General features: G+C 39.2%; 1 protein-coding gene and 1 long non-coding RNA gene across 18 annotated transcripts in view; one reads left to right on the top strand and one right to left on the bottom strand.

Annotated features, from left to right (window-relative positions):
• The window catches only part of LOC147359396 (uncharacterized), a 414,201-nt gene that overhangs the window by 90,067 nt on the left and 308,465 nt on the right, over positions 1–15,669 (top strand). The window lies entirely within an intron of this gene.
• Positions 1–15,669, bottom strand: part of CPA6 (carboxypeptidase A6) — a 296,877-nt gene that overhangs the window by 66,790 nt on the left and 214,418 nt on the right. For 3 of the 4 annotated variants that reach the window (XM_086336657.1, XM_086336653.1, XM_086336656.1), the window contains exons 5-6: positions 15,168–15,269; positions 12,540–12,644 (exon numbers count right to left, since the gene is read on the bottom strand). In XM_086336657.1, coding sequence (XP_086192783.1) covers positions 12,540–12,644; positions 15,168–15,257 — 195 coding nt within the window. In that variant the 5' untranslated portion in view covers positions 15,258–15,269. The remainder of the gene's footprint in view (positions 1–12,539; positions 12,645–15,167; positions 15,270–15,669) is intronic. The other variant, XM_086336654.1, reaches the window with a different exon arrangement.

The following is a 15,669-nucleotide window of genomic DNA, read 5'->3' as shown; positions in this document are numbered from 1 at the left end:
CAGGAAAGTCCGTCTCCGATTCTTGAATTCCTTCAGCTATTACAGTTAGTATAATTTAATCTCCAAAGATACACTGTTTTATGTTGTTTACTACTTCCTGCACACAAATATTTCTCCTCAAATAAAATGTAGACTCCTTGAGGGCTGGACCATGACTTACACTTCTGCTGACCCCACAGTGTTAAGAGCTGAAAATGTAGTGACCAACAAGAAATTGTTGGCTGATTAATATAAACATTCTCCAACAGGACCCTATTTAACACTGAGTTAAAGAAATAACAGCTTTATCAGGATATAATTCACACATTCTACAGTTCATCTTTTTAAAGTATACAATTAAGTGGCTTTTAATATATTCACAGAGTAATGCAACTGTCACCACTACCTAATTTTAGAATATTTTCATCACCAAAAAAGACACTTCATATCCTTTAGGTATCAACTCCCTGACCCCCCTCATTTTCCTAGCCATAGGTAACCACTAATCCACTTTCTGTCTGTAAATTAGCCTGTTTTGGACGTCCTGTACAAGAGGAACTGTGTACTGTGTGGTCTTTTGTGGCTGCTGTTTTCAGTTAGCTTAGTGCTTTCAAGGTTCATCTATGTTGTAGCATGTATCAACACTTCATTTCTTTTTTTTTTTTAATTGAGTGTAATTCATTTAAAAATGTACAGTTCAGTGGTTTTTTAGTATGTTCATAAATGTCATGTCGTCACTATCTAATTGCAGAACTTTTCCATCACCCCCCAAAAGAAACATGGTAGTCATTCCCAATTCCCCTCTCCCCGCATCCTCTGGCAACCACTAATCTACTTTCTGTTTCTATGGATTTGCCTGTTCTTGACATTTCATATATATTGAATGATACAATATATGGCCTTTTACTTCTGGTTTATTTCACGTAACATGTTTCAAGGTTCATCCATGTTGTGGTTTGTATTGTACTTTATTATGGTTGAATAATATTCCATGGCATGGATCTACCATATTTTGTTTATCCATCAGTTGATGGACCTCTGAGTTGCTTCCATTTTTTTGGCTATTAGGAAAATTTTGCTGTGAACATTCCTGTACACATTTCTGTGTGGATATATGTTTTCATTGTTCTTGGTTATATATACAGGAGTGGAATTTGGGGGTTGCATGAGTAACCATGTGTTTACTTTTTGAGGAAGTGCTAAACAGTTTTTAACTATTTTTAACTTGTTAGTTTCCTTTGCAATTTTATTTTTAACTCCATTACTTTTAAGCTTTGTGAGTGTTGCTTTTTATAAGTCTTGATTAGCTCTCTATTTTCTTTGTTCCCTGCCCTGTGTCTGTCCTCATATTTAAGTCTCTTGTGCCATGCTTAGTTGTTCAGTCATGTCTGACTCTTTGCAACCATGGACTGTAGCCCACCAGCCTCCTCTATCCACAGAAGTCTCTAGGAAAGAATACTGGAGTGGGTTGCCACGCCTTCTTCCAGGGGGTCTGCCCAACCCAGGGATCAAACCCAGGTCTCATGCATTGTAGGTAGATTCTTTACCGGCTGAGCCACTAGGGAAGCCCATTTAAGTCTCTTACTCATCTGCAAGTAGTATCTGTTCACTTTTGCAGACAGATAACTTCCAAGTTCTATATATTTACCTCTGTTTCTTTCCCTTTCTTAATCTATTCTAGTTTTTTTTCTTTGATGAATTTAGTATCTGTATCATCCCTTTTGGCCCATGACAAATTTAAGAAAACTTTATCACCAAAAGATAGTGTTTCTTAAATTTCCTTTTTGGATTCATGGTGAAGTGACATCTGTGATATGCATTTCAATAGTACATCTACCATGTTTTTTCCCCTTGGCTTCCTCCATCCGAAACCAGTTGTTGTGTTCAGTTGTTAAGTTTTGTCTGACTTTGCAACCCCATGGACTGCAGCACGCCAGGCTTCCCTGTCCTTCACTTTCTCCTGGAGTTTGCTCAAATTCATTTCCATTGATGCCATCCAACTGTCTTACCCTCTGTTGCCCCCTTCTGCTCCTGCTCTCAGTCTTTCCAATGTCTTTTGGACATTGGAATCAGGGTCTTTTCCAATGAGTCAGCTCTTCACATCAGGTGGCCAAAGTATACCCCTGAAGTGTAGTAATACCAATGAATTGAAAGTCACTCAGTCGTGTCCGACTGTAGTCCATGGAATTCTCCAGGCCAGAATACTGGAGTGGGTTGCTGTCCCCTTCTCCAGGGGATCTTCCCAACCCAGGGATCAAACCCAGGTCTCCCGCATTGCAGGAAGATTTTTTTACCAGCTGAGCCACAAGGGAAGCCCAAGAATACTGCAGTGGGTAGCCTATCCCTTCTCCGGTGGATCTTCCTGACCCAGGAATCGAACTGGGGTCTTCTGCATTGCAGGTGGATTCTTAACCAACTGAGCTATCTGCTGTACTATAAATACAACATTAATAATGGTTCTGTTAACCTGGTATAAAGACACATTGAAAAAGAGAAAGATTTTGCAACCCAAGCATATCTCCATTGCTTTTCTTTATTTTGCTTATATTAATAAGATATAAAAATTTATAATATGAATACTATAAAAAATAAGTGACAGGTATTGAAATTGAAAGTGATAGCTCTCTATTTTTCAACATAATTAAAAGATTTTCAATTTGAAAGATAAAACCCACAATCTTATCATGCATTTTGCATTTTAAAAACATCTGCCAGCCAGCAGTTATTTGTTGAGATAATGAATACAGTTATCAGTTATGTGTTGAGACAGTGAATTCACTTGAGCAGTTTTTAAAGTAAAATAATCAAGGCCATCTCACCAGTGAAGCAAGCCAGGTAGTTTGCTTCTCTGTCATTGCTTTCTAAGCTTTGTGTGTCCAAGACTCAGGGACTCATCCACTAAACTGGAGTAGGCAGCAGCAGTGGAAGTGGCTCCCAGGGCCTGACATGGGAGAGTCAAGCTGACTGAAGAGGAGAGGGACAGTCACAGCCACAACCAACACTCCTGGTGTCCATGGTGGAGTGAGTCAGGGTCAGTTGATGAAGTTTATACATAGCGGAGAGGAAAGGGCAAGAATAAACTTGGCTTCTGACCGCCCAGGAAGGAAAACAGTACCTGGTTCCAAAGAGAATGGAATCCAGGAGTATGGAGACCTGGTTACTCTTTTTACAATACATTTAACATTTTGAGATAGATATAGATTCACATGGGGCTTCCCTGGTGGCTCAGATGGTAAAGAATCTGCCTGCAATGCGGGAGACCCGGGTTTGGTCCCTGGGTCAGAAAGATCCCTTGTTGAAGGGAACGGCTACCCACTCCAGTATTCTTTCCTGAAGAGTTCCATGGACAGAGATTACAAATTCACATATAAGAATTAATACAGAGAAATCCCTTGTACCCTGGACCCACTTTCCCCCAATGGCAATATCTTATAAAACTATAGTATGAGGTACCATTTCACACCAGTCAGAATGGCTGTGATCCAAAAGTCTACAAATAATAAATGCTGGAGAGGGTGTGGAGAAAAGGGAACCCTCTTACACTGTTGGTGGGAATGCAAACTAGTACAGCCACTATGCAGAACAGTGTGGAGATTCCTTAAAAAACTGGAAATAGAACTGCCTTATGATCCAGCAATCCCACTGCTGGGCATACACACTGAGGAAACCAGAAGGGAAAGAGACACGTGTACCCCAATGTTCATCGCAGCACTGTTTATAATAGCCAGGACATGGAAGCAACCTAGATGTCCATCAGCAGATGAATGGATAAGAAAGCTGTGGTACATATACGCAATGGAGTATTACTCAGCCATTAAAAAGAATACATTTGAATTAGTTCTAATGAGGTGGATGAAACTGGAGCCTATTATACAGAGTGAAGTAAGCCAGAAGGAAAAACATAAATACAGTATACTAACGCATATATATGGAATTTAGAAAGATGGTAACAATAACCCGGTGTACGAAACAGCAAAAGAGACACTGATGTATAGAACAGTCTTATGGACTCTGTGGGAGAGGAAGAGGGTGGGAAGATTTGGGAGAATGGCATTGAAACATGTAAAATATCATGTAAGAAACAAGTTGCCAGTCCAGGTTCAATGCACAATACTGGATGCTTGGGGCTAGTGCACTGGGACGACCCAGAGGGATGGTATGGGGAGGGAGGAGGGAGGAGGGAGGAGGGTTCAGGATGGGGAACACATGTATACCTGTGGCGGATTCATTTTGATATTTGGCAAAACTAATACAATTATGTAAAGTTTAAAAAAAAAAAAAAGACTATAGTATAATATCCAGCTAGTATACTGAAATGGACAGTCAAGATACAGACCCTTACCATCACAACAAGGACCCCTCATGGTTGCCCTTTTATAGCCACATTCACTTTCCTTTCCTTAATCCCCAGAAAACACTAATATGTTATCTATTTCTATACAGTTGAACCTTAAACAACACGGGGATTGGGGTGCTGACCCTCCAAAAACAGTGGAAAATCCATATATGCGACTTCTCGGGAGGTCCAATGTTTAAGACTCCATGTTTCCAGTGCAAGGAACACAGGTTCAATCCCTGTCAGGAAACTAAGATCCCACAGGCCACACGGTATGGCCAGAAAAAAAAATCCACATATAATTTTACAATTGGTCCTCCATGTCTAGTGTTCCACACCCCTGGGTTCAACCAACCAAGGATCATGTACAACTGTGGTACATATTTATTGAAAAAAATCTGTATGAGTGGACCCTTGCAGTTTAAATCCATATTTGTTGTTGTTGTTCAGTCACTCAGTTATGTCCAACTTTGCGACCCCATGAACTGCAGCATGCCAGGCTTTTCTGTCCATCACCAACTCCTCGAGTTTGCTCAAACTCATCATGTCCATTGAGTTAATGATGCCATCCAACCATCTCATCCTCTGTTGTCACCCTCTCATCCTGCCTTCAATCTTTCCCAGCATCAGGGTCTTTTCCAATGAGTCAGTCTTTGCATCAGGTGGCCAAAGTATTGGAGTTTCAGCTTCAGCATCAGTCCTTCCAATGAATATTCAGGACTGATTTCCTTTAGGATGGACTGGTTTGATCTCCTTGCAGGCCAAGGGACTCTCAAGAGTCTTCTGCAACATCACAGTTCAAAAGCATCAATTCTTTGGCGCTCAGTTTTCTTTATGAGACTCGAACTCTCATATCCGTACATGACTACTGGAAAAACCATAGTTTTGTCTAGACAGACTTTTGTCAGCAAAGTAATTTCTCTGCTTTTTAATATGCTGTCTATTTGAGTCAACTGTAATTTTATCACCTCAAGAACATCCTATAAATGAGTAATGGCAACCCACTCCAGTGTTCTTGCCTGGAGAATCCCAGGGACGGGGCAGCCTAGCAGGCTGCCATCTATGGGGTCGCAGAGAGTCAGACACGACTGAAGCGACTTAGCAGCAGCAGCATAGTATGTGTCTATTTGGGACTAGTTTTTCATTCAGCATAATTCTCTGGAGATTCATTCATGTTGTGTGTTTCCATAGTTTGTTCCTTTTTTGCTGAGTAGTTTTCCATGGTATGCATGTACTAGTTTGTTTAACCATTTGCCCATTGAAGGATATCTGGATTCTTTCCAGTTTTTGGCTATTACAGATAAAGCTGCTGGAAACATTTGTATACAGTTTTTGAGTGAACACAAGTTTTAATTTCTCTGAGATAAATGCCAAGAGTGCAATTACTGGGTTATATGATAGTAGAAGCTGAAACTCCAATACTTTGGCCACCTGATGTGAAGAGCTGACTCATTTGAAAAGACCCTGATGCTGGGAAAGATTGAGGGCAGGAGGAGAAGGGGATGATAGAGGATGAGATGGTTGGATGGCATCACCGACTCAATGGACATGAGATTGGGTGAACTGCGGGAGTTAGTGATGGACAGGGAGGCCTGACGTGCTGCGGTTAATGGGGTCACAAAGAGTCGGACAGAACTGAGCGACTGAACTGAACCGAACTGATGATAGTTGCAAGTCTAGTTTTAAATGAAAGTGTTAACTGTTTTCAAGAGTAACTCCACCATTTTACATTCTCACTAGCAGTGTGTGAGTGATCCAGTTTTCCCCCATCTTCCCCAGCACTGGTTGGTGAGTCAGTCCCTCCCTGTACCTCCAGGGGTATGTGTGTATGTAATTTTAGCCATTCTGATGGGTGTCTAGTGATAGCTCATTGTGGTTTTAATTTGAATTGTCCTAATGGCATCTTTTTTCCTGGGCTTTCTTTATTTTGGCCATCTGTATACTCTTTGGTGAAATGTCTCTTCATGTCTCTTGCCCATTTTCTAATTGGATTACTTGCTTTCTTATTGTCAAGTTTTGAGTTTATATTCTCCAAATAGGGATCATTTATCAGATATGTGGCAAAGTTTGTAGCTTGTCTTTTTTTTCCTCTTAACAGGGTCTTTCACACAGTAAAATTTTAAATTTTGATTATGCTTGATAATGTTTATCAACTTTTCCTTATATGGAGCTTGCAATTGGTGTCAAGCCTAAGAACTTTTTGCCTAGTTTTAGATCCTGAAGATTTTTTTCCTATTTTTTTAAAAAAAAGTTTTTATAAATTTACATTTTCCATTTAAGTCTATGATCCACTTTGAGTTAATTTTTGTGTAAGAAATGAGACTTAGGTTGGAATTCATTTATTTGCCTATGGAAGTCCACTTGCTCCAGCACAATTTGTTGAAAAGCAAGTCTTTCCTTCACTGAATTGCTTTTACATCTTTGTTGAAAATCACTTGGGCACATTTTGTAGATCTGTATCTGAGTCTCCTGTTCCATTTTTCTGTGTGTCCCTTCACCAGCACTATATACTTTTGATTATTGTAGCTACATACCTTGAAGTTGAGTAAAATGATTCTTTTACAAAATAGTTTTAACTCTTCTGGTTCCTTTGCCTTTTCATATAAATTTTAGAATAATTTCACCTATATCTACAAAAAGTCTTGCTGGAATTTTTATAGGAATTATGTTAAACATTGGAGAAGGCAATGGCACCCCACTCCAGTACTCTTGCCTGGAGAGTCCCATGGACAGAGGAGCCTGGTGGGCTGCAGTCCATGGGGTCGCTAAGAGTTGGACACGACTGAGCGACTTCACTTTCACTTTTAACTTTCATGCATTGGAGAGGGAAATGGCAACCCACTCCAGTGTTCTTGCCTGGAGAATCCCAGGGACGGGGGAGCCTGGTGGGCTGCCATCTTGGGTCACACAGAGTTGGACATGACTGAAGCGACTTAGCAGCAGCAGCAGCATGTTAAACATTGATATCAATTGGAGAGAACTGATATTTTTCTATGTTGAGACTTCCAGTCCATGAATATGGCATATCTCTATATATTTAGATTTTTTTTTGATCAGTGTTTTATAGTTTTCAGCACATAATTCCTATACTTGTTTTGTGAGATTTATGCCTAAGTTTATTTCATTTGTTGAGTAAGTATAAATTATGTATTTTTAATTTCAGCATCCACATGTTCACTGCTAGTATATAGAAATACAGTTGATTTTTGTATGTTTATCTTGTGTCCTGTGATCTTGTTACTTCCATTTTCCTATAGATTCCTTGGGATTTTCTATGTAGACAATCATGTCATTAATGAATAGAAAAATTTTATTCATTCCTTTCAGATCTGTATGTCTTTTATTTCTTCCTCTTCTACTGACTAGAACTTTCAGCACTATGTTAATTAGGAGTGGTGAGAGTGGACATCCTTACCTTGTTCTTGATCCTAGGAGGAAGCATTTGCTTATCTACCACTAAGTGTAATGTTTGCAATATGATTTTCATAGATAGTTTTTATAAAGTTGAGGAAGTTCCACTCTATATCTGCTTTTCTGGGAGTTTTTATTATGAATGTCTATTAAATTTTGTCAAGGTATTTTTCTATATCAATTGATAAGATTAAATAGACTCTCTTCTTTAGCTAGTTAGTATGGTAGATTACATTGATTGAATTTCAAATATTAAGCCAGGTTTGGGTCTCTGAAATAAACCTCACTTGCTTGTGATGCAGAATTATTTTTATAGATAGATAAATTCTATTTGGAAATATTTTGTTAAGGATTTCTGAATCTATTTTCTAGTTTTTTTTTTTTTCCCTACTGTCTGTCTGATTTTGGTACTAGGGTAATACTAACTTTATAAAATGAATTGAAAATGTTTGCTCCTATTTTGTGAAAGTGAGTGTGTAGAATTGGTCTTATTCTTCTTTAAACATTTGGTAGAATTCTTTAGTGCAGCCATCTGGGTAGGGAGATTTATTCCTTTCTTTTTGAATTTTAAAATTATGAATTCACTGTCTTTAATAGTAGAGATATTCAACTTGCCTGTTGCATAATGGATGAGTTGTGAAAGTTTGTGTTTTTCCATTTACTGGTATATTTTTGCCTAAGTTGTCAAATTTATATGTGTAGAGTTATCCATAGTATTCTTTTATTATCCTTTTGATATCTGCAGGGTCTGTAATCATATATTTCATTCCTAAGTTGGTAATTTGTATGTTCTGTCTTTTTCTGTCTCTCTTGCTAGAACTTTGTTGATTTCACTGATCTTTTCAAGAACTAGCTCCTTGTTTCACTGATTCCTCTAACGATTTTCTGTTTTCAGTTTCATTGATTTTTACTCTTGTCCTTATTACCTCCTCCTCCTTGCTTTGCCTTTATTTTCTCTTTTTCTAGGTTCTTGAGTTGAGAGCTTATTGTTTTGAGAATTTCCCTCTTTTTTAATGTATACATTTAAGTGCTATAAATTTCCCTCATAGCATTGTTTTAGATGTATACCACAAATTTTAATATGCTGTATGTATTTTCATGTTCATTCAGTGCAATTTACTTTTTAAATTTCCCTTGAGATTTTATCCTTAACTTATAGGTAATTCAGAGGCATCTTAATTTCTCAGTGTTTGGAGGTTATCTTTCTGTTATCAATATCTAGTTTGATTTCCTTGTGGTCAGAAAACACAATCTGTATGATTTCACTTCCTTTAAATTTGTTGAGATTTGTTTCTTGGTGTGTGATATGGAATATTTTGGTATATGTTCTGTGTGTGTGTTCAGTTGTGTTCAATTATTTGAGACCCTATGGACATACCCACCAGGTTCATCTATCCATGGGATTTCCCAGATAAGAATAGCAGAGTGTGTTACCATTTCCTTCTTCAGGGAATCTTCCCAACCAAGGGATTGAACCTGTATCTCTTGCATCTCCTGCATTGGCAGGCTGGTTCTTTACCAGCTGAGCTGGGGTAAAGCCCCAGTATGTTCTGCAGGCACTCGAAAAGAATGCATATTCTGCTGTTATTGGTTGGGTGATCCATAAATGTGATTTAGATCCTGTTGGTTGGTGGTGTTAAGTTCTTTCACATCCTTGCTGATTTTCTTTCTAATGATGCTCTGGTCATTTTAAAATATCAACTTGCTGATACTACTCCTATTAAAAATGAATTTATTTTATTAACTGCTTATTATATGCCAAGCACTCTTGTCTTTTATAAACATTATATAATTGAATCCTCCCAATAACTGAGTGTGTCACATATTATGATTATGATTATGACTTGCCCACCAAGATCACACAGCTAGTAAATGGCAGAGCTGGCATTCCAACCCAGGGCTGTCTGACTACTACATGTGTTTATGTAACCTCTGTGCCATCTGCTGTTCTAGCAGGAACTTAAAAGGCTTGATAAGTTTTCTTCCAGTTCATGTTGAAGTAAGGATGCAAACATTACAGTGATGGCTACGGAGAAAGTCCCACCAGGTACAGCCGGCAGCCTCTAAGGTGCCAGATGGCCCCCAGTGATTCTCACTTCTTGGCACTTGTGCTCTTGTCTAATGCCCTCCCCTTGAATGCAGTCTGGACCTAGTGATGTATTCCATTGGACAGAATATGAAAAAGTGATAGGATATCACTTCTGAAATTAGGTTAAAAGAGACGTAGCTTCCATCTTGGGCTGCTCGCTCTTTCTCCGCCTCATCTTTTCTGAGGGTAGCCATGTGCTGGGTTGTGAGCTGTCCTGTGGTGATGCCCACGTGATGGGGAACTAATATCTCTGGCTCACAGCCAGTGAAGATGGAAGCTGCCAACAGTCACGTGACTGAGCTCTCAGATACAGATTCCCCACACAAGCCTGAGATGGCCCAATCTCCAGCTGACATCTTGACTTACCCGAGGCACTTGGCTAAGCTGCACCTGGATTGTGACCCACAGAAACTAGAAAGTAATCAATGTTTGCTGTTTTAAGCTGCTGAATTTGGGGAAAAGCACCAAAAAAGAGAGAGCAAAAGTTCAGTCACTCAGTCATGTCCGACTCTTTGCAACCCCATGGAGTGTAGCATGCCAGTCTTCCCTGCCCATTACCAACTCTCAAAGCTTACTCAAACTCATGTCCATCGAGTTGTTGATGCCATCCAACCATTTCATCCTTTGTCGTCCCCTTCGCCTCCTGCCTTCAATCTTTCACAGCATCAGGGTCTTTTCAAAAGAGTCAGTTCTTTGCATCAGGTAGCCCTAGTACTGGAGCTTCAGCTTCAGAATCAGTCCTTCCAATGAATATTCAGGACTGATTTCCTTTAGAATGGACTGGTTTGATTTCCTTGAAGTCCAAGGGACTCTCAAGAGTCTTCTCCAACACCACAGTTCAAAAGCATCAACTCTTTGGGACTCAATTTAGCTTGGGTTCTAGGGCTGCCATGTATGGCTATACATATTGCATACTGCAAAGTCCAGGTAGTACCATTCATATCCTTAGGAGATGAATTCCAAGTCATCTCCCAGAAATTTCTCATTATCATAACCACTGAATTCTCATTATCCCCATTTATTCACAGATAACTGAAGTATTATTGAGTTCCAGATGGTGTTCTAGGTGCTAGGGATTTGGCAATGAACAAGATAGGCTCTGTCCTCGGCACTGGGATAGGAAGAGACACAATTACCACATGGACATTAAGTTTAGGTGCTATAAAAAGGCTGCACATGTGAGGGTGAGATTAAATGTTTGGAAGATATATTTTATGTTCTATAATAACACACAGGACCATGCGTGCATGTGTGCTAAATCGCTCCAGTTGTGTCTGACTCTGTGCTACTCTATGGGCTACAGCCCACCAGGCTCCTCTGTCCATGGGATTCTCCAGGCAAGAATACTGGAATGGGTTGCCGTGCCCTTCTCCAGGGGATCTTCCTGACCCAGGGATCGAATCCGTGTCTCTTATGTCTCTTGCATTGGCAGCTGGGTTCTTTACCACTAGCACCACCTGGGAAGGACCATAGTCTATAAACAATAGATGTTCTGTTCTTAACCATTTATTCCCTTTTCATTTTTGAAACTTGAGACAGTAGAAAATGTTATATGTATATAATGGATATTTATACAAGATGCTAGGGTTAACAGTTTGTTAGCTTTTGCATTTGTCCTACTGGATAAAATGGTGTTTTAAGAGAACATGAATTGCTGAATACACTGAGTGGGAATACTTTGAAAATTTTATTATTACATTATAAAATGGATACTTGTGTGGGCTTGGTAGTAGTGGAGAAGCAGATTTTACAAATTTAGTACAGCATTGACATTTGTGAGGCATATTTTCTAAGACTAGGGGAGTCTTCAAAATCACAAACCGCACTAGGTCACTTTCCCATAAAACATAGTGAAATATAACTGAAATATTTCACTATCTTGTATCATTAATGGTTTTCCATAAATAATTTTTAGGGTTATTTTCTGGCTTAGAACCTCCTTTCCTTAGACTTTTTCACTTTTATTACCTGTACTAGTAGTTTGTTTTCTTTTAGGAGTCTTTAAAAAAACAAAACACTAAGAAGTTGAACTGAAAAAGAAAGCCATGAAAGTCATTACATTCTTGACAATAGAAAGATATCAGAACGTATTAAGATGTTAGCCCCTGAGGCTGACCCACTCTTAGGATAAGAACACATTCAATATACTAGCCTCATAAGGCTTATGGCTTAAATGAAGCCTCCAGAAAATGAGAAACCACTGTGAGTCACCAACCATTAGTCACTGAAAAGCACTGAAACAGCGAATGTTACATCCGCAAATGCTAAAGGTCTTTGGTGTCTAAATCACAGATCCATAGCAGGAGGGCATCTCTTTATTGCTATAGCATATGTGAGATCATTTTGAAGGAGAACAAAAGTCACGTAGAATTTTCCATGCTGAATGTCACATGATAAAATGTTTTGGAACACCATACGTTGAATTTTTAGCGTTTTGTCATACATCAGCTCCTATGGTTGGTTCCTAATTTGTCATAAATTCATAAACACTCTGAATCTCAAGTTCTTTCTCTTTAATGAGGGTTGGTAATTCCAGTCTCCAAGGGCAGAGGTGAAGCTAATCTGAGCCAGGGTTTTGAGAGGCCTTCATAAACATAAAAGCAACCCACAAAATTATGGTGTTATTTTCAGGTATCACTCGCTTCACATTCCCAGTTTTGTTCCTTGAGCAGAATAAAAACACTGGCTAGCTCAAATGGATACTGCATAAAGGGTTTAACTTACTTCTTTTACAAACCACTGACAGAAGGCAGGGCCAATCCATTCTCTTGCATGAATGCCACAGTCCATCCAGACAGCTCTTTTGTAAGCTCGTGATCTTCTGCCCAGCTGAAAACAAGAGTATTCATAGTTACCAAAGCAAGCTTTTATTTTTGGATTCACTGACCTGCATAATTTAATATGGTTTCAGCATAATACTTCACTAGAGTTGGGTTCATTAGGTAACCCATAAAAAAGACAAAGAGAGTTCCTATCGATTTCAGAAGTCAAGGCTTGTTTATGCAGAAACTGTAAATTTATTGCCTTAATTACAAATCAAAGGAGTGGAAAATACATAAGGCAAAGGCAGTTGGTTAAATAGGTGTGCTTCTCCATTTTAGGGCTTCCCAGGTGGTGCCAGTGGTAAAGAACTTGCTTGCCAATGCAAGAGATGTGAGAGATGCGGGTTCGATCCCTGGGTCGGGAAGATCCCCTGGAGGAGGGAATGGCAATCCATTCCAGTACTCTTGCTTGGAGAATCCCAAGGACAGTGGAGCCCGGAGGTCCCCAGTCCATAGGGTTGCAAAGAGTTGGACATGACTGAAGCGACTTAGCATGCACACATTCCATTTTAATATAGTATGTGGCGGTTAAGTAAGAAGCTGAATTTTTCCCTTCCTTTTCCTTGTCCTTGCCCTCTTTTTCTCAACCCCCCCTCCCCAGGCAAGGTAACAGAAATATTCCCAAGCAATATCTATTAAAGAAATAGCTATGTCTTATAGGAAGACAAAGTCGAATTTTATTACAGTACATAAAGGAAACACAAAACAATTTGATTTGTAGAATCAAGCAATAAACTTTTCTTTATAATCTTGTTATATAAATTTCATCTATAACATGGTTTCTTACCCACTAATTAGTAGGTGGCTTTTGACATTGATGGGAGATCTAGTTTTCATTCATTCATTAATTCACTCAACTTATATTAACACTTCAAGAAATCCTTTTAAACATCAGATACGGTGCTTGGCCTTGGAGATTCTGAGATGAGAAGATGAGGAATTTATATGGTAGTGGAGAAGGCAGAAATACCAGCAATTCATCACTATAATGTGAATATGCAGGAGTTACTTTGGGGACATTGGGTGCTATGTGTCATTTGCCTGTGGAACAAACGAGGGCTTCTCAGGAGAGAAAGACTTTGAGTAGGAGAGTAAGACTTGAAACTTGCTTGGCAGACAAGTGAAAGAAGACATCTATCTCAAGCTTGGAAGAGAAGCTGAGCACACCATATTTGAACCACTGCTTCTAAGATCTGAGGAAAGAAGGGAGATGAAGCTGACACAGAGGCAAGAGACAGATGACATTCCTGGATATGACATACAGATAAGGCTTCATCCTGTATTCTATGGGAGGGATGTGGGTGTGTGTGTATAGTTAGGTTAGAGGATGAGAGGATGGGGACTCATGAGGAAGTTCAGTCCTGAAGCCATGATTGTAATAGTCCAGGGAGAATAGATCCAGAAACAAGCCTAGGTCAACAGCAGTGAGGACAAGAGGAGAGGTTGTGATAAATCCAGAAGATAGAAGGAAAAAAAAAAAATAGTCAGTTCTTCATGTTCGATTTGAAGTGGTTAGAATAAGGAAGAGGAATTCGGGGTGGTTCATGTTTCCTGATCTGGAGCACAGTGGTGTCATCGTGAGTCTGAGGTGCTTTGGTGAGTGTCGAGATGAGGATGCCCAGCTCTAGAGAGCAGAGTCCACTGAACAGATAAGTCTGGAATGATAGCTGAAACCATGCGGTGGATGTGCTTCCGAGACAGCAGGTAGACACAGAGCACAGCTGGGGAGAGAACCCTGGGGTCACCAGCACGTATAGAAAGGACAAGGGAAGAGGATGCTCTGAGACGGGAAGAGAGCCAAGGAGAAGTCATGCAGAAGTTCTAGAGTCATCGTCGGGGCAAAGGTCAGGGAGTCCAGGGTCTGAATGGTTGGTGAGGAAGTAGAGACAGTGATGTAGGACAATCTTTTAAGATGTTTGGCTGAGAAGGAATGGAGAGCTATAGGTGAGTAGCTGGAAGAGAATGCAGGCTCAAGGGCTGGGAGTGACGCACACCTTCTGACACATTTATATAGTTTTGCTTCTGTTCATTGTAAGCAGCACCAGCCCACAAATAATTTTGAAGGTCATTATTTTTGAAGTTCATCAGTCACTCTGAATAAGTTAGAAATAGTATTCTTTGGAATACTTAAATGGCAAAAATTAAATATGGCTCAAAAACTTAAGGGAAAAAATATTTTTTCTTAAATTAGTGGAAAAAAAGTGAAAGTGTTAGTCACTCAGTCATGCCTGACACCTTATAACCCCATGGACTGACAGCCCACCAGGCTCCTCTGTCTGTGGTATTATCCAGCCTGGATACTGGAATGAGTTGCCATTCCCTTCTCCAGGGTATCTTCTGCACCCAGGGATCAAACCCGGGTCTCTTGTTTGTAGGCAGATTCTTTACTATCTAAGCCACCAGTCTTAAATTACCAGATGATGTTAAATACGAGACACTATGAAATATCATTTTGCTTCTTTTCCTTATAAGTCAAAGCTGAAAAAGATGAATAGTAAATATTCAGTTGCTAATTTCTTATTTTTTTTACCTTTAAAACATAAAGAGATCTTCCCTCATACGATTTTCCAATAGAGAACATGTGAATGAGACCTGAGTGTGTTTTATTCAAATGATGCATCCAATTTTGAATCTAAAAGCAAATAAATTAAAAACCATATTAGACTCACACAATTATGGAGCTTTTAATAAACAAAAGGTAACAGAAAGACAATAGGTCTTGGAACTCAAAAAGCATGTATGGAGTATAAAATTTAATGAAAAGCCAATTTTGTAGTCTTAATTTTCTTCAGGATACTAAAAATTACACTTTATTTTCTGCTCTCGTATATAGCTGCTTTGTCTTCATATTGTTCCCTTTTTAAAGCATACCTTTCTACTACTATTTGTCATTAACATCTTAATGGCAAAATTTTACAGAAAGTTAATCAATGTATTCTGGATTCTGTTTAAAAATAAAAATTTATTTCTTTCATCTCCAAGTGTTTAAGAGGAAAAGAAAGAAGTAAGCTTCAGAAAAACCATCCCAACTA

This window comes from Bos grunniens, chromosome 14 (assembly GCF_055505025.1).
Source record: "Bos grunniens cultivar Pamir isolate PY7600 chromosome 14, Bosgru_T2T1.0, whole genome shotgun sequence".
Classification (NCBI taxonomy): Eukaryota; Metazoa; Chordata; class Mammalia; order Artiodactyla; family Bovidae; genus Bos; species Bos grunniens.
This window is presented reverse-complemented; position numbering and strand designations above follow the sequence as displayed.